Genomic DNA, 24318 nt, shown 5'->3' on the forward strand with positions numbered 1-24318 from the left:
TGAGTTCATTTTCAGTGTTTTCATTTTGTGATTTTGGTTGTTTTGTGGGTTTTGTGCTTTGATTTCGGTGTGTGTGATTTGATTTGTGATTTGGTGGGCTTCTGGGTTTTTGTTGCGATTTGATTTTGGCTGGGTTTTGGCCGTGGTGGTGGTCGTGACTTGATTTTGGCTGGGTTTCGGCAATGGTGCGTGGTTGGAGGTGATGAGCTTGAAAAGCTCCGGCCATGGAGGTTTAGAAGGAGAACTTGGTGGTCAGCCATGGAGCACGGTGTGATGTGGGTTGAGGCAGAGAAAGGATGAGAGGGAAATAGGGGTGGCCCTAGACATTTTGGGGCCTAAGGCGAGAACTAAAAATGGGGCATTTTTTATACTTATATATTAATTAAATTAATGTTTATTTAATATTTTTATAGTATATTTTTCATCATTATTTTCATTTTCTTCTAAATTATTTTGAAGTTCATTATCAAGATTTGTTGTATTGCAAAATTAAACATCATTTTCTTCTAAATTATATTGGTGAATTTCTTGCTCATTTGTGATATTTTCATCTAAATTTTGTATTATATTTTGTTTATTACTAATAACAAATTTATCCATTAATCCTTTTTGAGACTCAATTAATTTTTCTTATTTTTTTTTTCTGTTTTTAAGTTTTTTATATTTAGATGCATATTTTCTAGTAGACATTTCTAATCAAACAATATATTTATAAAGACTAAAATAAAAAATAACTTTCAAGTGTAGAGCAAATGAGAAATAGAACCTGATTTATATAAAAAGTATTGTTGTAGTTTCACTGAATAATAACAAGTTTTTAGCAATTTCAACCTGCATAAATTAAAAAAAAAAAAAATTAAGCACAGCCATAATACTGACACAAGACTTATTAATAAGACCCACCAAAACAAAAAAAAACAAAAACACAAAACAAATCCTATCTATAACCAAAAAAAAAAAAACTTGAAGGCCCAAACTTAACGCCCAGTCCAGGCAGCCATAATGATAAACTGATAAGTGAAAAACAAAGTTACAAAACCAGCCAGAGCTAGGGAGGGCCCAAATAAACAAAGTTATCTTAAGTTCTTAACAAATAAAAGCCCAAATATTTTATAATTTTATACCTGATTCCTGAGGCGAGGTGAGCAGTTGAGACTTGAGAGAGGCGGAGAGCAGAGAATCAGACTGAACAGTGGAGACTGGAGACTTGAGAGAGGCGGAGAGCAGAGACTAGAGAGAAAGGTAAAATTTTTAGGGTTTTGAGTGGATTGTTTTGTGTTTCTACTACCCGGTTGGTTCTTTTCTAAAATTTTGGCAATTGCCTAACTCGCCTAAGGGGTCGTCTAAAATGGTTATGTTAATTGGATCTTTTGTTAGTTAAAATTTTCAAACTTAATGTACACCAGATTCTTTAATACATTGTGATTTACTAATTTTTAGAGCTGTAACCTGTTTATATATTGCCATTTAATCTGGATCAGTTTATGTTGGATAAATTATTCAGTGATTTTCCAATTGTTTTTAGAGCTGTAACTGCTTTTAAGGTCTCCAAACTCTAAACTTTAGATTTAATAGACCCTTAGATTAGATTGTGGCCATCCCTACTTTTTTCCTCTACTTTCCAATTGCTTATTCTATGAGATCATGGAACGAGTAGCTAGGGTATTTGTCATCTACTTTTTAACTTATGACTAGGCTAATTTGGTAATCAACTATGTTTTTATGAACAAAATTTGTAAAAGAAACATAATACAATTTTTTTTAAAAGAATGTTGTACACATTACATAAATTTCCCAAAATTTTAAAGTGATAAAAAAAAAAAATCAAAATAATATCTTAAGTTTCTCAATGGAAATTCTTATGTTTATACATTGATGGGTAAGGAATAATCTGATAGAATCAAAGTTGATAATGCAATTTTGGGATTAAAGGGGTTTCATTTCTAATGGAGTGGATTGTTGGAAAGTTGTTGTTGCATTTTTTTTTTTTTTTTTTTTTTTTGGGGATAAACTCTTGGATGTGGATGAGGCCGAAACCAAATGCAAACGGCTTGAAGTTTCAAATTTTGTTTCTGTTTATGTTGGGGATGTATTTGATGATTACTTTTTAATAATTTTGGGCTTGGAATTGTTAACTTCAAAGGTGGTTGTTGTTGTTGTGCAAATTATGTTGGGGTTTTGAGAATGGGTATGGAACTAAGGTGTGTGTAAGCACCATAGTGGCCATGACGGCTGAATGAATTATGCACACACTCACACTCTAAATTCCACAAGTAGACTTTGATTTTGGACTGTGGCTGAGTTAAATGCATCATGGTATTAAATGTTTATGTACTGTTTGATTGCCAATAAAACATGGCAAAGGAAATGAAAATATATGGTTCCATTGAAGATTAAATAATTGAATGCTAAGATACAATTAAAAGATAGATGAAATCAATGTTGATAAACTTCCAATGTTTTCGTGATGTGTGAGAAATTTTCTCAGCAGGTGAATGAATTTTATAATTTTAGAAATAAAACAGACAATACTGCGTTAATAAATGGAAGTCAAAGACCTTGAAGGAAGGATCGAAACCATAACCTCTATTTGCTTTCATACATATTTTTTTAATGATGATAGAAATTCCAAATCAGTTTTTAGTTATTAAATTTTGAAATGAAATTATGCTCACTGATCTTATTAGTGAGATGAGTTAGAGATAAAACAAAATTATAGATTTTTAAAAGCTTGCATGCACTTGCTGTTTTACTAATTGATTCCTCTTTTAGTTAGAAAGAAGATATATGTGCCATCAAGATTCCAAAATTTAATTTTCTTAATAGAGTTTTTTTTTAATGCAAAAATATAAATATTGTTTCTTAGGTTATAATTTGTGGTTTCTTTGGCTAATGTATTTTTATTAATTTTTTTTTTCCTTTTGACACTTGTTTATCTCTCAGAATTCAGGTGATCATTTCACTTTAAGCTTAATGGAAGCCAAATTTTTTCGCTTTCTTAAGATTGTGGGTGTTGGGTACAAAGCAAGAGCTGAAGCTGAAGGACGTCTCTTACTTCTCAAATTGGGATACAGCCATGAGGTTGAACTGACTGTTCCTCCAGCTGTGCGTGTGTTCTGCTTCAAAAATAATGTAATTTGTTGCACCGGAATTGACAAGCATAGAGTGCACCAGTTTGCTGCTGCTGTTCGTAGTTGTAAGCCGCCTGAAGTGTACAAAGGCAAAGGCATTATGTACGTTGATGAAGTTATTAAGAAGAAGCAAGGAAAGAAATCAAAATGATTGCAAAGAGGATGAGTAGTATTGGAGAATGTTTTATATCAAGCCATGTCTGGACATACTATTGCCTCATCCTGCAAAGATGGGTTTGGCACCTGACTTCAAATCAAAGTATTCATGCAGCACAGCACAGTGCTTTCGAACTAGTTTAAAAGCTTTGTAATATTTGATCCAATTTTCTCTGAATCAGCTAGGAGTTTTTGCTTAATTTAAGGCCTTATTATTACTGTTTTCGCTGTAATAAGATACTAAATATCTCCATGTAATTTCGTGGGCAGAGTTTTCAAACTAATTCTTGATCCTATTGTCAATTAGGAGAGTATAGAGACCCATCACTGACAAGCAAGAATGGCCAATCTGTGAGCCACCATCTCCCTGCTTGCTTCATGTAGAAATGGGGAACACATTTAGGAGTTTATCAAAACTGAAGGAAGTTAAAACCAGGGCATCAGCTAACCGTAAATTGAGTTGTTAAATATCATAAATGATATTATGACTAATCTATAGATATTCTCACTTCTTACAAGTAGTTAGTGAGCTCATTTCCACTTTCCTACTTCAATTATTTAATCTGATAAGCTGAGCCCTGAGTGTTAAAAGTCTGGTGCTCTGCCATATGATTACAATATTCTGATGTTAAAAAGGCAAAGCATTGGAAAATGCATGCTTGTTATTATGAATTGAAATCTGGAAAATCCCCCCCACCCAAAAAAAAAATTCTTTAGTGTTTGTAGAAGGGCAGTATAAACTGTATAATGTCAATCTGAAGAATTGCCGTTTGTTTCAAATGCCATAGTCACATTTGGAAATTTGTCTCATGCATTGAACGATGACTCGGGTCAATTCAAAAAAAGAAAAAAAGAAAAAAGAGGAAAAGAAGAAGTTGTAGTAGAAGGATGACTGTCTCAGGTAACGAGTCCATCAAACAAAGATACCTTCTCTCATTGAATAGAAAATATGCTTAAGAGCCTAGGAACAATTCCATTTTAGCTTCCATAAATGCTTTGGTATTGTCAAAGAACAAAAAATGACTCCCAAGTAGGCATTAATCAAGCACATAGATTCGAGAGGCTACATCCTGGACCAACCAATCAAATCCTTCAAGCAGCCCCTCGCCAGTATATGCACTACAACCAACAATTTGCCAACGCCGGGTTTTGTCCATGGCTTCCAAGTTCAGTACCTGTAGAAGTGATAATAACCCTTTAGAATTTTAGAAGTTAATGTACAAATATATAAACACTAATCAAAGTACCTGTGTAAATATCTATTATTTTAAACATACAATAACAATGCCTAGAATAAAATGGATTGATTTGGCCCATAAACTCATTACTACAAACATCATTCTTCTATAGAAAGAACAATCATAAAAGGCATACGCATTACATAGTATAAAGGCACCACATGTAGACATCTATATTTGACAACCACATACAGAGTTGAACTCATGACCAACATAAAGATATCCAGCATAAATGTGTTTATACACGAAGCTCGTACTCAGATTCCAAACTTGGTTTCACACTTCACACTAAAAGAGTAAAGAATTTAGTACATGCAAAGTTTGCCACTGGAATTTTTTTGAAAAAGAAAGAAAAAGAACTCATATGACAGAACCAGTTTCAACAGAAATTTGTGCATAAGCAGAAGACAATCTAGTAATCTACAGCTCTAAAATACAAATTTGAGGCTTTAATATGGCAAACAAATGTACCTTGAGTCAATGAGAAATCAAATGTCAAGTCTACAATATTTAATCTGCATTCTAACAAAGGCCATATTTAACTACATAAACAAGAGGAAATTATCAGCCAGCAGCCTTACTTTTGCAATCTCCTCTGGGGTAAGGGCACCTTTTATGTCCTGCTTGTTTGCCAGTATGAGTAAAGATGCTCCTGAAAGCCTCTGTCAAGTGAACAAACAAGTTAGAATTTTTCAAAAAGTTCAAAAAAGAAAAAAGACCAGAAGTCCAAGAGAACCCTTTTCTTTATTTCTTGCAATACCATTCCTGAAATTTTTTTATCTTGCAAATTTTAATTTCAGCTTTCCAAAACAAGCAAAACAATTAGAAACAATTGTTTTCAAGTGTACTACAAATCATCAGTTTATTCAGTAAAAAGACAAATTACATAAAAGAATTTAAGCACTGCCTCAAGTATAGACGCTTAAAGTATACATCTTATTGTTAACAGTTGGTTCATGGTCAATAAACCTAACAAAAAATATCTTAAGAAAAACTTTTTGAGTTCCATAAAGCAAATTAAGTGGCTCATTCTGGTAGTTGGGTCTCTCAAATTAAGAGGCATCTCAAGTGAACTACAAACAGAGAGCTCCTATTCTACGATTCTATCTAATGTAGATGAATGAACAAACATTCCACTGAGAAGCAAACCAAAAGAACAAAAGTAAGCAGGATGGATAAACTACCGCTCCAAATGACTCGCCTTTTAAGCATGTGTGTAGAAAATTTGATATGGGGTATATACCTCTTCCTTCAAAAGATTATCGAGTTCCATTTTGCAGTCATCTAACCATCTAAGATCCGAACTGTCAACCACCCATACCAAACCATCAGTTTGCTCAAAGTAGTTTCTCCAGTAAGATCTTATAGTTTTTTGGCCCCCAGCATCCCATATATTTAAAGTATACCTGCCAAAAGTCACATTAACTGGAATTTCAATATTCTACATATTGAAGCAAATTTTGATCAACTCAAAAGCATGAAGCAATATGCAATGAAGTGCAAGAACAGCAGTGAAAAGATTAAATTCAAGAACTTGATGATAGCTTTTTCAAGGGACTTAGACATACCCAATTAAGATATAAACAAGAAAACAAAGTATAAAACCCGTCTTACAAAATTAAATACCATTTCCATGCATGTTGCCCGTTGCCCATTGCCCATTGCCCAAATGGCAATAATTTTAATGAGACCTCCATTACTGTATGATATATTGCCCATTGCCCAATATACTAAATCATCATATATTTGCAAAAATATCAACCAAAAGACACAGACAAAAAATGTAATCAAATTGTTAAAGTTGAATTACTTTTGGTAGTGTTGAATTGGGCCCGTGTGTGGCTTGAATTGCCACAAGCCCAAGTCAAGTCTAAATTCACTTTGTTTTGACCGAATCCTATTTGTAATAGGAAACCTTATTCAGCCAACCTTAATATATATATATATATATATATATATTATATTTCAACTGTAGCCGTGGGCTGTGAGATTAGAGAGAAATTCCAATTAACCTAGTGAGCAGCCGCATGAGAGAAAATAGAAAAAAAAGAGGCAGCCAGCTTCTATTCTTATTTTTTCTGTGAGAGAGTGCTAGGGTGTAATTGGGATTTGGGTTTCTTGAGAGTGTTCTTTTGCACTATTGTATTTTCCCTGATAATAGTGAAATCCTTGCAACTCCGTGGACGTAGGCAAATTGCTGAACCACGTAAATATTGTCTTGTGCGTGTGATTATTTTTTTTTATTTTTTATTTTTGGCGTGTGTTTTCTCTATTTGTTTTGCTTCTCACAGGTTGGGATTTTGGTTAAATTCCCTACAACTGGTATCGGAGCCTAGGGTTAGGTTTGAGTGGGAGCAATGGCAGAGGAAGCAGGAAAGGTGTCTGGAATAGAAAAGTTTGATGGCACAGACTTCGCGTATTGGAGGATGCAGATTGAAGATTATCTCTATAGGAGGAAATTGCATCTAGCTCTTTTGGGGACAAAACCTGAGGCTATGAAGGCTGAGGAATGGGCTCTTATTGACAGACAGGTACTAGGAGTTATCAGGTTAACTCTGTCTAGGTCTGTTGCACACAATGTTGTAAAGGAGAAGACTACAGCAGATCTGATGAAGGCTTTGTCTGGTATGTATGAAAAGCCGTCAGCAAACAATAAAGTGCACTTAATGAAGAAACTGTTCAATCTAAAGATGGCAGAGAATGTATCAGTAGCACAACATCTGAATGAATTTAACACTATCACAAATCAATTATCGTCTGTAGAAATTGATTTTGATGATGAGATCCGTGCACTGATCGTTTTGGCTTCTTTGCCAAACAGTTAGGAGGCAATAAGGATGGCAGTAAGTAATTCTACAGGAAAGGAAAAACTCAAGTACAATGATATACGAGATTTAATTCTGGCTGAGAAGATTCACAGAAGAGATGCAGGTGAAACCTCAGGATCTGGTTCTGCCCTAAACCTTGAGACAAGAGGCAGAGGTAATAACAGAAATTCAAATCGGGGCAGATCAAAATCCAGAAATTCAAATTGGAACAGAAGTAAATCTAGATCAGGCCAACAAGTACAATACTGGAATTATGGGAAAACAGGTCACTTTAGGAATCAATGCAAAAGTCCTAAAAAAAAGAATGGAGATGATTCTGTTAATGCTATAACAGAAGAGGTACAGGATGCATTACTTCTTGCAGTAGACAGTCTACTTGATGATTGGGTTTTGGATTCAGGAGTTTCGTTTCATACCACTCTACACCGAGAAATCATACAGAATTATGTTGCAGGTGATTTTGGAAGGTGTATTTGGCTGATGGTTCAACCTTGGATGTTGTTGGTATGGGAGATGTCCGAATATTGTTGCCCAATGGGTCTGTTTGGTTACTGGAGAAGGTTCAACATATTCCTGACTTGAGGAGGAATCTGATTTCTGTTGGACAACTTGATGATGAAGGACATGCAATACTATTTGTTGGTGGTACTTGGAAGGTTACAAAGGGAGCTAGGGTATTGGCTCGTGGAAAGAAAACTGGTACTCTGTACATGACCTCAAGTCCAAGAGACACAATTGCAGTTGCTGATGCAAGTACTAATACAAGCCTATGGCACCGCAGACTTGGTCACATGAGTAAGAAAGGGATGAAGATGCTGCTGTCAAAAGGAAAACTACCAGAATTGAAGTCCATTGATTTTGACATGTGTGAAAGTTACATCTTAGGAAAGCAGAAAAAAGTGAGCTTCTTGAAAACTGGCAGGACACCGAAGGCTGAAAAATTGGAGTTAGTACACACTGATTTGTGGGGGTCTTCTCCGGTTGCATCCCTTGGAGGTTCAAGGTACTACATCACTTTCATTGATGACTCAAGCAGAAAGGTATGGGTTCATTTTCTGAAAAATAAATCTGATGTATTTGAAACTTTTAAGAAGTGAAAGGCCATGGTTGAGACAGAAACAAGTTTGAAAGTAAAATGTTTGAGGTCAGATAATAGAGGAGAGTACATAGATGGAGGGTTCAGTAAGTATTGTGCTGCACAGGGAATTAGAATGGAGAAGACCATTCCTGGGACACCACAGCAAAATGGTGTGGCTGAGCGCATGAACAGAACTCTCAATGAGCGTGCTAGGAGTATGAGGTTGCATGCTGGACTACCAAAAACTTTTTGGGCTGATGCTGTTAGCACTGCAGCTTACCTGATAAACCGAGGACTTTCAGTTCCCATGGAGTTTAGACTTCCTGAGGAGGTTTGGAGCGGTAAAGAGGTAAAGTTTTCACACTTAAAAGTTTTTTGTTGTATTTCTTATGTTCATATTGATTCTGATGCTCGTAGTAAACTTGATGCAAAGTCTAAAATATGTTTTTTTATTGGCTATGGTGATAAGAAATTTGGCTATAGGTTTTGGGATGAACAAAACAGGAAAATCATCAGAAGTAGAAATGTGATATTTAATGAACAGGTTATGTATAAGGACAGGTCAACTGTAGTGTTAGATGTTATAGAGATAGATCAGAAGAAATCTGAGTTTGTCAACTTAGATGAATTGACTGAAGGTACTGTCCAGAAAAGGGGTGAAGAAGATAAGGAGAATGTAAATTCACAAGTAGATCTGAGTACACCTGTAGCTGAAGTCCGCAAATCTTCCAGAAACATTAGACCTCCACAGCGTTATTCACCCACTCTAAATTATCTCCTGTTGATTGATGGTGGTGAGCCAGAGTGTTATGATGAAGCCTTGCAAGATGAGAAATCAAGCAAGTGGGAGTTAGCCATGAAGGATGAGATGGATTCCTTGTTGGGGAATCAGACATGGGAACTGACTGAATTGCCAGTAGAAAAGAAGGCTTTACACAACAAGTGAGTATACAGAATAAAGAATGAGCATGATGGTAGCAAACGTTACAATGCCAGATTAGTTGTTAAATGGTTCCAGTAGAAGGAAGGCATTGACTACACAGAGATATTTTCTCCAGTTGTGAAGATATCAACAATCAGACTGGTACTGGGAATGGTGGCTTCAGAAAACTTACATCTTGAGCAGTTAGATGTGAAGACAGCATTCCTTCATGGTGACTTGGAGGAAGACCTTTACATGATTCAGCCAAAAGGGTTCATTGCTCAAGGACAAGAGAATCTAGTCTACAAACTGAAAAAGAGCTTGTATGGCTTAAAACAAGCTCCTAGACAGTGGTACAAGAAATTTGACAGTTTTATGCATAGAATTGGGTTCAAGAGATGTGAAGCTGATCACTGTTGCTATGTTAAGTTTTTTGACAATTCTTACATCATATTACTGTTGTATGTGGATGATATGCTTATTACAGGGTCTAGCATTGAGGAGATTAATAATCTGAAGAAGCAATTGTCCAAACAGTTTGCAATGAAGGATTTGGGAGCTGTAAAGCAAATCCTTGGTATGAGAATCATTAGAGACAAGGCTAATGGTACATTGAAGCTCTCACAGTCAGAGTATGTGAAGAAAGTTCTCAACAGGTTCAACATGAATGAAGCTAAACCAGTGAGCACACCCTTGGGTAGTCATTTCAAACTAAGCAAAGACCAATCACCAAAGACAGAAGAAGAAAGGGACCATATGAGCAAGGTGCCCTATGCCTCAGCTATTGGCAGCTTGATGTATGCTATGGTGTGTACAAGGCCAGACATTGCACATGCAGTGGGAGTTGTGAACAGATTCATGAGTAGGCCTGGAAAGCAGCATTGGGAGGCAATCAAGTGGATTCTGAGATATCTGAAGGGTTCATCAGATACATGTCTTTGCTACACAAGTGCAAGTTTGAAACTGCAGGGTTATGTAGATACTGATTTTGCTGGTGATATTGATAGTAGAAAGAGTACTACTGGGTTTGTTTTCACTCTGGGTGGTACAACTATATCATAGGCTTCAAATCTACAAAAGATTGTTACTTTGTCTACTACAGAAGCTGAGTATGTTGCAGCAACTGAAACTGGAAAAGAGATGATTTGGCTACATGGTTTCTTAGATGAATTGGGTAAGAAGCAGAAGATGGACATTTTACACAGTGACAGTCAGAGTGCAATCTTTCTTGCCAAAAATTCAGCTTTTCATTCAAAGTCGAAGCATATACAAACAAAATACCACTTTATCCGTTACCTTGTTGAAGATAAACTGGTAATACTTGAGAAGATTTGTGGATCTAAGAACCCGGCAGACATGTTGACTAAGGGTGTCACTATTGAGAAGTTGAAGCTGTGCTCAGCTTCAATTGGTCTTCTAGCTTGAGGACAAAAGGATGAGTTGCAGGGATGAGGGATTGTGTTATGGAGGATTGTGGCTGATGTTTGCAGCTTGTGAGCCCTTAAGGGCTATGGTGGAGCTGATGGAGGAGTTCGCTAGTGTAGCTTGATCAATTCAAGCCAAGGTGGAGATTTGTTGAATTGGGCCCGTGTGTGGCTTGTATTGCCACAAGCCCAAGTCAAGTCTAAATTCACTTTGCTTTGACCGAATCCTATTTGTAATAGGAAACCTTATTCAGCCAACCTTAATATATATATATATATATATATATATATATTATATTTCAACTGTAGCCGTGGGCTGTGAGATTAGAGAGAAATTCCAATTAACCTAGTGAGCAGCCGCATGAGAGAAAATAGAAAAAAAAGAGGCAGCCAGCTTCTATTCTTATTTTTTCTGTGAGAGAGTGCTAGGGTGTAATTGAGATTTAGGTTTCTTGAGAGTGTTCTTGTGCACTATTGTATTTTCTCTGATAATAGTGAAATCCTTACAACTCCGTGGACGTAGGCAAATTGCCGAATCACGTAAATATTGTCTTGTGCGTGTAATTGTTTTTTTTTTCTTTTCTTTTCTTTTGGCGTGTGTTTTCTCTATTTTTTTTGCTTCTCACAAGTTGGGATTTTGGTTAAATTCCCTACAGGTAGGTGATGGTCTTGATATTGAAACCGAGTGTGGGACTGATTACGCTGGTGTCTTCCCCATTGATCTTCAAGACAATGGTAGTCTTCCCTGAATTATCAAGCCCGCTGCAAAGCAAGGCAAAGTATTCTAACATTTTTAGCAAATTACATATTCATATAACTATGAGATTTTGGAGGGTATACACTATACAATACATTATACATACACCACGAGTATACGCATTTCTTTCTCTTTCCTTTTGATTTTTCGGATTATACTGAGTAGCCCCATTGCCCCCGCAGCAAGCGACCACTGCTGTTCTCTTTCTCAAACCGATGTGTTTCTCCTCTCTTTCTCTGTAGCTGTTGTATTTCTCTCTCTGTCAAGTTGGGCTTCGTCTACGAGTAATTCTTAGATACTACCAAATATATTGAAATGACTTTTTTTTGGGGGGAAGAGGGCACCGCATTATTGTACTCTAGAAGTACCTCATAATTTTTGTTCATTCCAAAGTATTTTATATTAGACTTGATAGAATGCTGCCATAGGTCCAAGAATTGCCACATGGCATAGGCTTCATTTGGTTGTTGAATGGAAAAGTAATTAGTATTAGATACTTTGGGATTGTCCCTCCTTTCATGTCCAACATGAATGTCACTAATTAAATTAAGGGGAATGCATCATAAATTTGAGATATATTCCTTCCAGACTACCTAATAATATTTCTTAATTGTACATTATTTAAAAGTTTGGTTGAATGCGTCTCACAAAGAGGAATGAAAATTATTCAGCCAAAACAAATTTAAGGGCATGAAAATTAGTTACAACCTGATTGTTGGCTTCTTCTTTTTTTTAATGTGTGGGCTAGCATAGTCATTGTTTTATATATTTAATAAAACATGAATTAGTTAGAGTGTATTTTAGTGAGCATTTGTTAGACCCAATAGTGGATAGCGAATACCACCTATTGTTAATATTGAGCTATTTTAATGCATTAATAGTATTGTTTATTTGTTTAATTATAGGCCGCCTTTAATGTAATATGCTTGCATTTTTTTTTATACAAGATAGAATTTCTACTCTAACATAATCTAAGTGTATATGTGTGTGAAGTTCCCTCCTGAAGACTTGAACCCTGGCCCTTACCCCTCACACCCCACAAGCATTTGTACTTATGAAATAACCACTGCACCAAGGGTGTGCGGTGGTTATGCTTGCATTTTTAATTCTCACTTATTGGTTTGGCTCATGAAAATCTAATACATTATCTTACTCTCTCTCACACATATATATATCTACACCTAAGGCCAAAGTCCAAAAAACCGCCTCATTCAGGTCACATCACCAAGCTCATGACTTCTTCCTTACATCAACAAGTATTTGTACTTGTAGAGTGACCACTGCACCAAGGGTGTGCGGTGGTTATGCTTGCATTTTTAATTCTCACTTATTGGTTTGGCTCATGAAAATCCAATACATTATCTTACTCTCTCTCACACATATATATCTACACCGAAGGCCAAAGTCCAACAAACCGCCTCATTCAAGTCACATCACCAAGCCCATAACTTCTTCCTCTCATTAAAGTATGTTGTATTTTCTTCTCTGCTCATTTATTTTGGTGACAAAGATATGCTAGTAATACTTGAGTGATAAAGGTTCTTTTATCCAATCTTGATTTTCTGAATATTGGAGTTTTCCATCAATATCTATTATAATTCATAGATGTACACATTTATTTGAGTTCATTACTGACATCACTTTTATTATCTACCATTAACAATCTGTCATATTTGCAAATATCAAATTTGTTGTGTCTATAGACTTTCTAATATTCAAATACTTTAAAAATAGACTCTTTTTCCGCATGATGGATTTTTTTTTTTTTTTTTTTTTTTTGCATTATACATACACAAATATTGTGTATATTATAGTTTGATTGAACTTGAATACTCTTGTAAAGTTATTTATTGTGCCAAATTGTATTATTATTATTGACAACACAATTATCAAAATTATTAATAATGTAATCTATCTTGTAATATTTTCTTTATATTAAAGACCTCTCTCTCTCTCTCTATATATATATATATATTCATGCTTTTTTTTATCTTTTAATTTTTTTTTTAATTTGGATGATTAGATCTTAGTGTCTAAATTACAACTTTTTTAAATTTATAATGATACAAGGAAATTTATATTATGTAATTTGTTTACTGATTTTCTTGAAATTATAACAAAAATTAAATAAATATATAATCAATATATTATTTTCCTAATTAGTATTCTAAATTAGTTTATTCTAAAAATATCTTACAAATATATACTAATAGATAAAATAAATATGCTACTAAATTTAAATATGATAAAATAAATAATCTAATATAATATGCATAGTTGTTTTCCTTTTCCGAATTTCCTTTATTTAAATCCGTAAGATTATCCTATGTCTTTTTTGTTTTTTAATTTCTGTTCTATATACTATATTTTAATATATGTTTTTTAAGAGCAAATATACCTTCCAGTGTTCAAGTCCTATAGACAATGATTATCCAAACTTTAAAAAAATAAAAATAAAAATCAAGAGGTCATAGTTGGCCAATTGTGAGGATTCTCACTTCTCTTTTGTCATCAATTAAATAGATAGATAATTTAGAATTTTTCGATGAATAGGATGGCAGGAAATTAACAAGTCATGGATGTCAATTTAATATCATTGTCTTGGGCTGGCCTAACTTTTTGATTCCCTTTGTTTTGCTTGATAAAGATAATGATAGAAGTAACATACCATTTAAAAATTAGATGAGAAAATCCTTGCCATTCTCTAAGATATTTGGCCACATTTTGCTCCAAAAATCCCTAAATTAAAAAAGAATCTTGTTTTACATCTTCCTATTTCAATTTTCAAAAGTGTTGCTTTCATACTTGGTGGTGGGTTCCATGATCGCTTGAGAGGGCGAGTACCTAGCACTTTTGGTTTTGGGTGTAAATACCTCTTTTCTACCTTCATAATCATATCGTAGATTACAGATTGAATTGCATGCGTAATTTGCTTAAACTCATATGGAGAAATTACATAAAATGGTCCAGCGTTTATACTCTGCATCATATTAGGTTTGAATTTTTATTTATTTATTTTTTTTGTCAATTCAAAACCCCAAACTTATCAAGACTTTTAATTTAAATTCTCTGTACATCTCCATTATTCATTTACATTGTTTTGGGCAATAATGGAGTGGAGAAAATGGAAAAAGTATTGATAAAATCATGTGTTTCACCCAGGTAATAAATTTCGGTCTTTTGGCAAAATCACTTATGAACAAATCCTAGGGCCTAGGTGAAACGCCAAGTTAATCAATAGTTCTCTACTTTTATCAACACTCTACTGGTGTTCAAAATAATTGAAATGAATAACAAATGATGAACAAATGCCTTAAATTGAAATGATTCCATAAATTTGGGAATTTAATTGACAAGATTAAAAATATGTATGAATTATCCTCTATTAAAATGGTAGAACCCGTAGATAAGAGTTGTTAGAAATGGTTGTAGTGTTATTACCGCTCACCCTTGGCATAATAGTTAATCTACAGCCTACAGGTATAAGTTATTGTGGGGTGGGGGGCAAGGGGCAAAGGTCAAGATACAAGTTTTTAGGAAGAAGTTTCACACATATACACTTAAATTATATTAGAATATAATTTATATCTCATATTAAAAAAAAAAAAAATTGTGGTAGTGTCTCCAAATAGCAAAAAAAAAAAAAAAAAAAAAAAAAAAAAAAGCCCATGAAAAACAATTTTATGACTAAAAAAAGAGCATGATAAACTTGGGTGGGATTGGCATGGATGAAGAATGAATCGATGAATCAATAAAGTACATAAAATGGGTAAGATTTAGATTTATAAGACAGGCCCAAATTAGGCTCATGGCTGCAATGCATGCCCATTGATTGATTTTATGGTCCACAAGGGCCACAACCTGTAAACATGTCACGTGTTGATAGCCAATGAGGATTGAGTTAGGACCCTCACCGCACGTGCAAATGCTAGAAAATGTTTTGGAGAATAAGGACTAAAAACATGCATTTGTCAGCTCTCATTGCACCATTGCTTACTCTGTGCCTCCTCATGCCCATTCACCATCTGGGTTTCATGTGCTTCTTGAGAGCACCTGACATAGGAGACACACATGAGAATAATGTTTTTGAATTTCTAATCCAACATCAATGGGGAAAAAAAAGAGCAAATAAAGTTTTTCATTTTCTTTTTTCAAGTTTTGCCTTCCTTTTAGTTAAAATAAACAATAGGAAAATTCAAATTTTGAGGGGGAATTTTTTTTTTTTTTAATTTACATAATGTTTCTTTATTTATAACTTGCTTGTATTCAAGTTCTATATATAAAGTATGGTACTCTGACTGAAGGAGATATAGAAATTATGTGAGATATGTGATATGGTAGAATGTGTTACATATAAACGTTCTACTTTTAGTGGAGCATTTTTTTCTATTGTGCAATGCAAACCTTTTTCTTTTCTTTTCTTTTTTTGTTGAGAAACAAACACACACAATAGAAAAACTTTTTTTTTTCTATTGTGCAATGCAAACTTATATATGAAGCTTAAAGTATATATAGCTAGGCTATTGAATCATGAGAGCGAAATAATCATGCCTCAGCCAAGCTATATACCGATGATATATATCCTACTATTATTATTATTATTATTATTATTATAGATGTATTTGCATATAAAATGTATTATTATTATTATTTTTTTTTTTTAGAGGTAGAGTTTCAATTTATAGAATCCACATATTATTTTTTTGAGTGATTAAAATAATAATAAGTGAAAACTTATACAATTTGTTGTGGGTTTGCTAAATTTACTTTGAATTTTCTATACTACTATTTAAGGGGCTTCCCCTGTTTGGATTCTACATTTTTCATGCCTAAGATACCCTCATCATACCCACTTACAAGTTTTCAACTACCGGGGATCGATATGTAAATTAAAACTCCTACACTTTAAAACTACAAACTCACGTACACTTTGCAGTTTCTATCTCACTTTCTCTCTCTCATTCTTCTTCAAATTGAAGACATTTAGTTTAGATTTACATCTTCCTTTCTTTTTCTTCAGATTAAAGACATTTACTGTCAAAGGCTTTAACAAATTTTCAGGTTCTATTTTTTGCAAGTTCCTCTTTGTTTTCTTTTCTTTTATTTATGATTGACTTTCTTTAAGTTCTACTCTTTTTTTTTTCTTTATATGTATCACGTTAACTCTTTTTTTTTTTCTTCTTTTTTTTTTATTTTATAAATGTAATTTTGAAATAAACGGTTCCTTCATGTTGTAGACATTCAATTTAACTCTACATCCTTTTCTTTCTTCTTTTTCTTTTAGATTTGAGACTCCAACAGCTTTTCAGGTTCTATCTTTTGTAAGTTCTTTTTTTTTTTTTTTTTTTTTTTTTTTTTTTTTTGTTTATCATTGACTTTTTTTGAGTTCTTACTTGCCATGGCTGCCAAATACTTACCCGTGGGCTGTGGGTGAATGTGATTAGGGATTCAAAAGGTGTTTGGCAGTTGCTTATTACCCATGTTTCAAACAAGAGGGTTTGTGCTTGAATTGGCGGCTTGAGAAAGGATATTGGTTAGGGCTCTTTCTTTTTCTTTTTGCAAACTCTCTTTTGGTTTTTTTTTTTTTTTTTGGAATTTACTACGCTACTTGGTTTTTTTTTTTTAATTTTTTATAATAATAATAATAAGAATTTACGCTTTTTTTTAGGGGTAGGAATTTACTCTTCTTTTTTTAGGGGATTATGCTACTTGGTTTTCCAATTTAAATCAAACACAAACTCTTTGATAACAAACCACTATTATCTTTACGCTTCTTCCTCTTTTAGATGTAGGAATTTATGCTTCTTCTTTTTTTAGGGGATAAGGAGAGAATTAGAGAGGTTTACGAGAGAGAAATCGTAATGGCAGTGATATATTTACTTATTGTAGGTATTGCTGTTTGAGAATTTGGATTGAAATTGGCTTAATTGGATTTCGTATGCTTAAACTTTGTTGCTGATTGTTTGCCTTTTGCCTTTTGTTTTATAGGATTAATTATGCCATGTACGAAGAGCTTGACGCCCCCAAGACATGGAGCACACAAGAGAGGTGTATAGGTAAGTTTGTGATTCTTCAAAACTTCTTTTTGTATTTGGTAAAGTTGATGTACTGTGTAAAAGTTTATGTTTAGACTAAAAAATGTGGAGAATTGCTTTAATGGATTGTGTTGTTTCTTTTTTGAACGAAGATTGTGTTGCTTGAGTTTGGTGTTTGTTTAATTTTTAGGAATTTACGTTACACTATTTAATTTGTTTCTCAATTTAAAACTAACACAAACTCTTTTTTATTTATTTTTTTTTAATAGGAATTTACGCTACTTTTTTATTTTTGAGGGTATTACACGCTTTTTTGAGAAGGAACAACTTCCCAATATCCTAAAAAAAATAAAATAAAATAACTTCTCATTCAAAATGTATTAGTTGCGCTCCAAAATCAAATCAGTACAAAAGAAAAAAGAAAACCCTTCACGCATAAAAGGAAAAAAAAAAAAAAAACTGGTATTCTTACCACCCATTTATATTCAAATGATTGATTCTTATGTGTATTAATTTGTTGTCTATTAAAATTCAAATACTTCAATTATTTTTATACAAAAAAATAAAAGTAAATGTTACCACAATTCTTATCTCAATCCATACAATTATCAAAACAATTATCTTTTGAACAATAAAAAAACACTCTACTGAATATTCATCCACTCTCTTCTCAAAAAAAATAAAATAAATAAAAAAGAAAATTCACCCCCTCTTTCACCCACGTACAAGTTTAAACTCCCCTCATATAAAATAAATAAATAAAATAAAAATTAACTGCCCATTATCATCAAACAGTTAGGAGTCTAGCCGTTACAATTTTATTTGACTTTATCCATTCTTATCCTCACATCCCATCTTTTAAGCAAATTCAAATTCAAAAAAAAAAAAAAAAAAAAAAAAAGTCTTTGATACGTTAAGAGCCCTAGAGGTCTGGTATCAAACCAGAAAAATAAAAGATTGGTATCTTTCCTTATGTATTCTATTATTGACATTTTAGTTTTTATGTGTTGTGATTATCATAGGTTGTGATTTATTTATTAGTTTCAATTTGGTGGTGTGTAGGTGGAAATTTATTGGCAAAAATTTGATACAGTTGTTGGTGTATCTCATTTATATGCTAGGCCTCTCTCTCTCTCTCTCTCTCTCTCTCTCTCTCTCTCTCTCTCTCTCATATGTTCTTTTTAAATTTTTAGTTTTTTGTTTACTGCATTATTGCGGCCAAATCTTTTTTTTTTTTAATTTTTTTAATTTTACAATGTCTTATATAATTCTATCAGCAATTTATGGCATGTTGATTTTGTATGTTGGTTTTGTGTATTTTGTAGAAGATTTGCACAGATAAGGTCTTCTGGTAATGGATCAATGTCTTGCACTCGGCTAAGTAAGGATCAACAATTCGGTGGATTGATATTCATGTCTATATCTATACCTTAGAGTTTTTTTTTCCTATTTCCGTTTTTTTTTTTTTTTTTTTTAAGATTTTAGAATTTCTTATACAATTTTATTAGCAAATTATGGCTCCAAAAAACCAGGATGTCCATGAACAATTTTTTTTTTTTTTTGTAAATTTCAAATTTTCAAAAGAAATTTAACAAATCTTTTAGACACCCACATTTTCCTTTGTGCTGCTTTGTTATACTATTTTCAAGTTTTAACAAGAAAGAAACTTAATTTTGAGTTCCTTGATGCCCGTAAACAAGGGATTAAAGCTGCCAAATACAACACACTTGGAGTGGATGCTAAGTCAAGTGATCAATTCTATCCACATAAGGAATGGAATGGTCTATTTCTTCCCAAATTTGATGCCGCTGTCTAAAGAACCCGCAACATACATAATGGGTTAGGCTATACGGAAACCCCTTTCTTTGGATTTGTTATCGATAGATTCTATATTCTAATTACAAGGAACATAAATTGTATTCAGGCTTTTTTATTTTTTGCTTGAATAGTAAATGCTTTGTAGGCTTTAAAGTAACTAGCCTCTGAGCACGCGCTCACGCGCGTGCTTAGAGGCTCTTCTATTTTTTGGGTAAAGGTTAATTTAGAGCATTTATTATAATTTGGGATTACTTCATTTTCCAATCACAAAAAAATCTAGGGGTGTGATTGGAAAATTATTTCTCCACACATGACACTCATCACACCCCTAGGTTTTTTTTGTGATTGGAAAATATAGTAATCCCAAATTATAATAAATGCCCTAAATTAACCTTTACCCAAAAAATAGAAGAGCCTCTGAGCACGCGCGTGAGATGCTATTATAACTCACGCGTGTGCTCAGAGGCTCTTCTATTTTTTGGGTAAGGGTTAATTTAGGGCATTTATTATAATTTGGAATTACTACATTTTCCAATCACAAAAAAAACCTAGGGGTATGATGAGTGTCATGTGTGGAAAAATCATTTTCCAATCACACCCCTAGATTTTTTTGTGATTGGAAAATGAAGTAATCCCAAATTATAATAAATGCTCTAAATTAACATTTACCCAAAAAATAGAAGAGCCTCTAACGCGCGTGCTCAGAGGCTAGTTTATATTATGTTTTTTCGTTTTAAACCGCGGAACCAGCAAGAATAATTTTATAAAAAAAAAAATTAAAAGAAAAAAGAGAGAGAGAAAGTGAAAACATAGCTTACGTGTGTAGGCAGTGGAGAACCTGGAGACAAGTGGCGTAGACATGCCCTCTCTCCAAATTCAAACGAATATCTCTCTCTCATTAACATTTACTTAAACGATATTACATCAATTTTGACTCCAAAATTCAATTTGTTACCTTTCAAATTCAAAATATTTGGAGTTGTTTTTTAGAATCATAATATTTGGAGTTTAATTTATTATTTTTGAAACTATAGTATTTAATTTAGACTACTCCTAAACTATAAGGTTTAAAAAAGCGAAAATTTTCCTATACTTTATATATATATATATATATGATTTAGAAACTTGAATTCTTCTTTAATTTGTTTTTGATAATACTTGCCAAAAGTCACACTTCTCTTTCCTTTTTTTTTAGATAATTTTTCTCCACCCACCTCTTACCTTCTAATTTATCAGGTCATGTCATTGATTTTTATGAGATCATTAACTAGTGTAAAAATAAAAATCTTATCTTGTTAGCCAACTTGGCTTTTTTTGAGAATAAACGGCAAGCCAACTTGGCTTTAAAGCATTTCTATCTTATCAGTTATCACGTAGGTTATACGGTCTAGTAAGCAAAGCAATTCGTATGATTAGACTGAAAACTGTCTCACCTAAGTTAGTCTAGCTAACCATAATGGAAGTATATTAAAAGTCAAGAAAAACTCAACCATACTTTGGCATTTTAAATCTACGAAGGAGAAATGATATTCTCACACTAATTAACTATTAACTATATAAATCCATTTCCTCAAAAAAAAAAAAAAAAAAAAAAAAAAAATATATAAATCCAATGCCTTGAAAGAGAGTAAAATAAATGCTTAAAAAACTTATTGGTTTAATGAAATGGTTTTTGTCCCTTTTTTTAGCTAATATGACTATATGAGTATTTGGTCATTGAAATTTCGGTTTGAATCATGGCTTTCATCGGGTTAATTGGGAATTGGCTACTTTTGGATTTTAAAACCTAGAAAACAAAAGGGGAAGGGAGGTTGGTGGGGTTCAAAGGCCCAATGCCCAAGTACCACAATAGATGATGGAACCCTATCTTCTAGAACCCATGGTAAATTGTTAAAGAAAATAAGGCAATGTAAAAAATTTACATGGGACATTTGGATTTTTTATTTTTATTTTACATGCCTATTAATACGGTTAAAGTATTTCAATTGCTTTAAAGATAAAGGTATTTTGCATAAACATATTGGACTTTTAAAGATATTTTCAAGTTGTACAAATTTGTTAAAATAAATTAAATGACAAAAAAAAATCTGCTTAAAACATATAATAGCTAATGAAAATATCATTTTATCTTTAACCTCATTATACTATAATTAGTGGCGGAGCCAGGATTTCAATTTAGGGGGGGCAAGATTAAAAGAGAAAAGATTGAAAGTAAAATTATTCTAAAAAATAGCAATTCAATATTAATAACAAATAAATAAGCAATTATATGCTAATGTAATTGTCATTTGTCACACACAATCTAATACAAATGTAAACTTTAATTTATTTTTTTATACTTAGTTTAATTTACTTAAATGCCCTCAATGTAAATAGTTAATTAATGACAATCAAATTGAGAAATTAACTTGAATGCATATAGTTTAATCATATAATTTGATGATTTCTTCAAAGAAATTGAAAAAAATAAATCAATACAAAAGTGTTAAGAATATGACAATATGCCTACAAAGTTGTATACGTGTCTCATTGTCAGGAATGCTTTTAAAAAACTAAGCAAAATTCAATTTTCTTCTTTAATTCTTCTAAATAGTTAAAATTTTGGATTATAACAAAAATTCAAAATTCAAAATTGTGAAGAGAAGGAAGAGAAAGATTAGTAGATGCTCTAAGGTTTCCTTTAACAATTAGTCTGGAGTCACCATTTTTTTTCTTTTCACAATCATTGAGCTGACAATTTGTAAATGTAGACAATAAAATAATGTTAATGATAAACCAAAATGAAAATAAATAACATCTCAAAAGTTGTGGAATTTGTTGCAGAAAATATTTTGTTTAGCATTGCTCGCTTTTCAGTACTTCTACTAACGTGTATAAAGGCATGGGAGAGTTTTTTAAGTTTTTAAAAATTTGTGGGACTGGCACCTACTATTCAATCTTGATTCTAGAGTCCATGACTTACCGTGAATAGAATACTAGTTTTTTGCTTTTGAGAAGCTTTCTGTTAGTGGATGGTGCAAACTACTTTCAACTATAATAAGAGTATATTATACATGATTTTTTTGGTGAGCTCAGGGGGGGACAACTGCCCCCTCTCGCCCTCCCTTGGCTCCGCCCCTGACTATAATCTCTTTAGATTTAAAAAAATAAGAATTAGTGAAGATTGTTAATTTTTATACATTCATTTTATTTATATCCATATCACATAATTAGTAAGTCATCACGGAGTACATGTTCTTATCTTAGGTAGGTTAGGCAACCACCTAAGTCCCCCAATTTTTATCAAATTAAGTAAATTTTTTGATTCCCAAAAAAATTAATTATGTAAAATGAATAAATTAAACCCTAAATCATAGCCAAAAAATAAATAAATAAAAAAGGTCAAAGGAAAAAAGACCTATAAATTATACCTGAAATATAGCCAAACAAATAAGGAAAAAAAATATTTAAGAGAAAAAAAAAATGAAGAAGAAGAATAAGAAAGAGGGGAAGGAGGCCAATAAATTATGCCCAAAGTATAGCCAAAAAAAGGGAGGGGGGGGGGAAGAAAAAGAAAGTAGTTTGTGACCTAGAAGCTAAAATATCTCTCCCTTTCTCTTTTTTCTCTCTCAACAAAACAGAACAAATCAACAAAATATTAACCGCCCCCCCCCCCCCCCCCCAAAAAAAAAAACTCACACCTCTTCTTTTTCTTCTTCTTCATCTTTTTTTTTTTCCAATATCTCTATATTTTTTCCAATTTTTGCCTTAGGCCCAAAATTGCATAGAGCCACCCTTGACATCATGATTTAGCCTCTAGTTGGATCTTGATATGACCTTAAAACCTTAAACGTTTCTTATTTTCGGTTCTTTTAACGGTTCGGTTTTTAAAACTATGATTTGAATACATAACTTTCTGAATCATGTGCACATTATGCAATTATAATCATTCGACTTTGACAAAAAGATTATTATTATATTTTTTTTATACAAAATAAAATTTTTACTCTATCCTAATATAAGTATATATGTGTGTGAAGTTTTCTCCTGGAGATTTGAATCCCGGCCTTTACCCCCCACACCTCACAAGTATTTATATTTGTGAAGTGACCACCGCACCAAGAATGCGCAGTGGTTGACAAAAAGATTATTAACATAAGGCTTGATTTGTTACAAACTTAATATCTATGAGATAAACTTTTCAGGTCAAGTTTAAATTAACATTAATGTCAAAGTCCATTAATGATATTTAAAAAAAAAAAAAAAAAAAAAAAAAAAAAAAAAAAAAAAAGCATGTAATGTATCCCACCCTTTTAAAATTGATATTAATAACTATTTTTGTGTCACGCATTTCTTTTGCAGAACAAACCCCAAAAAAAAAAAAAAAAGTCTAATATCATGTAACCCTTTTACTTTAACTTTATTAAAATCTTTTTCTCCAAAAAAAAAAAAAAGATTATTAAAATCTTATATATATATATATATATATATTGTAGGGACACGATTCTCAAACGGCCCAACAAGGACGTTGGGCTCGCATGTGAAGGATCCCTCACAATAAGATTTGTAGAGAGTGGGCTTGAAAGGCTAGCGTTGGGTCATAGGTCGTTAGTTCAGCCCGGATCTTAAGGGAACTCAGGTAAGAAAGGACTACAGTCAGGATATCCAAGCCTTACAGCTTTGTAACTTGAGGGATTGGACTCCTCGGATTATGTCCGAGAAGCACTAATGCCTTTCTCCGGTTACCCGGCGGTGGGTTTTCTGTGGTGATCTACATATATTGTCCGAGCATTCTCATCCCTGGAGTTTTTTCCCGGAAGCGAGATGGGGGATCTCCCCTCCCCTCCCCCTTTTCTAATTAGTTTACCTTTCCTTTATACTAGCCTACGTTTGCTGTCCTTCGTCCACGTGTAGGGTCAACTTTTCCAGGACTGATATTTGTCCCGTCAGTC

The 24318-nt window shown here is 33.1% G+C and overlaps 2 protein-coding genes across 4 annotated transcripts; one reads left to right on the forward strand and one right to left on the reverse strand.

Moving 5' to 3' along the window:
* Window positions 1–1083: 1083 nt before the first annotated feature.
* On the forward strand, window positions 1084–3571 carry LOC126712927 (60S ribosomal protein L6, mitochondrial-like). Its single transcript, XM_050412467.1, has 2 exons — window positions 1084–1242; window positions 2944–3571. The coding sequence occupies exon 2, from the start codon at window positions 2974–2976 to the stop codon at window positions 3280–3282; it is 309 nt and encodes a 102-aa protein (XP_050268424.1). The 5' UTR covers window positions 1084–1242; window positions 2944–2973; the 3' UTR covers window positions 3283–3571.
* Window positions 3572–4194: 623 nt separating this feature from the next.
* LOC126712928 (ADP-ribosylation factor-like protein 2) lies at window positions 4195–11786 on the reverse strand. 3 transcript variants are annotated; one of them, XM_050412470.1, is made up of 6 exons: window positions 11641–11786; window positions 11432–11539; window positions 8752–8754; window positions 5769–5931; window positions 5107–5187; window positions 4195–4462 (listed from the first exon to the last, which is right to left on the reverse strand). In XM_050412470.1, exons 1-6 carry the CDS (start codon window positions 11703–11705, stop codon window positions 4325–4327), a joined length of 558 nt encoding a protein of 185 aa, XP_050268427.1. In that variant the 5' UTR covers window positions 11706–11786; the 3' UTR covers window positions 4195–4324. The 3 variants fall into 3 exon arrangements, with proteins under 3 accessions (XP_050268427.1, XP_050268425.1, XP_050268426.1); XM_050412468.1 differs by lacking the exons at window positions 8752–8754; window positions 11432–11539; window positions 11641–11786 and adding an exon at window positions 6140–6300; XM_050412469.1 differs by lacking the exons at window positions 8752–8754; window positions 11432–11539; window positions 11641–11786 and adding an exon at window positions 6152–6297.
* Window positions 11787–24318: the final 12532 nt, after the last annotated feature.

The sequence above is a fragment of the Quercus robur genome, chromosome 2 (assembly GCF_932294415.1).
Source record: "Quercus robur chromosome 2, dhQueRobu3.1, whole genome shotgun sequence".
Classification (NCBI taxonomy): domain Eukaryota; kingdom Viridiplantae; phylum Streptophyta; class Magnoliopsida; order Fagales; family Fagaceae; genus Quercus; species Quercus robur.

Bases quoted from the DNA above. Each gene is read 5' to 3' on its own strand.
- LOC126712927 (XM_050412467.1), top strand. From the start codon at position 2,974: ATGGAAGCCAAATTTTTTCGCTTTCTTAAGATTGTGGGTGTTGGGTAC.
- LOC126712928 (XM_050412470.1), bottom strand. From the start codon at position 11,705: ATGGGGCTACTCAGTATAATCCGAAAAATCAAAAGGAAAGAGAAAGAA. The intron at 5,188-5,768 runs GTATATACCCCA...TTCACTTGACAG, and splicing joins ATAATCTTTTGAAGGAAGAG to AGGCTTTCAGGAGCATCTTT. The intron at 4,463-5,106 runs GTAAGGCTGCTG...TCACTTCTACAG, and splicing joins CCCCAGAGGAGATTGCAAAA to GTACTGAACTTGGAAGCCAT.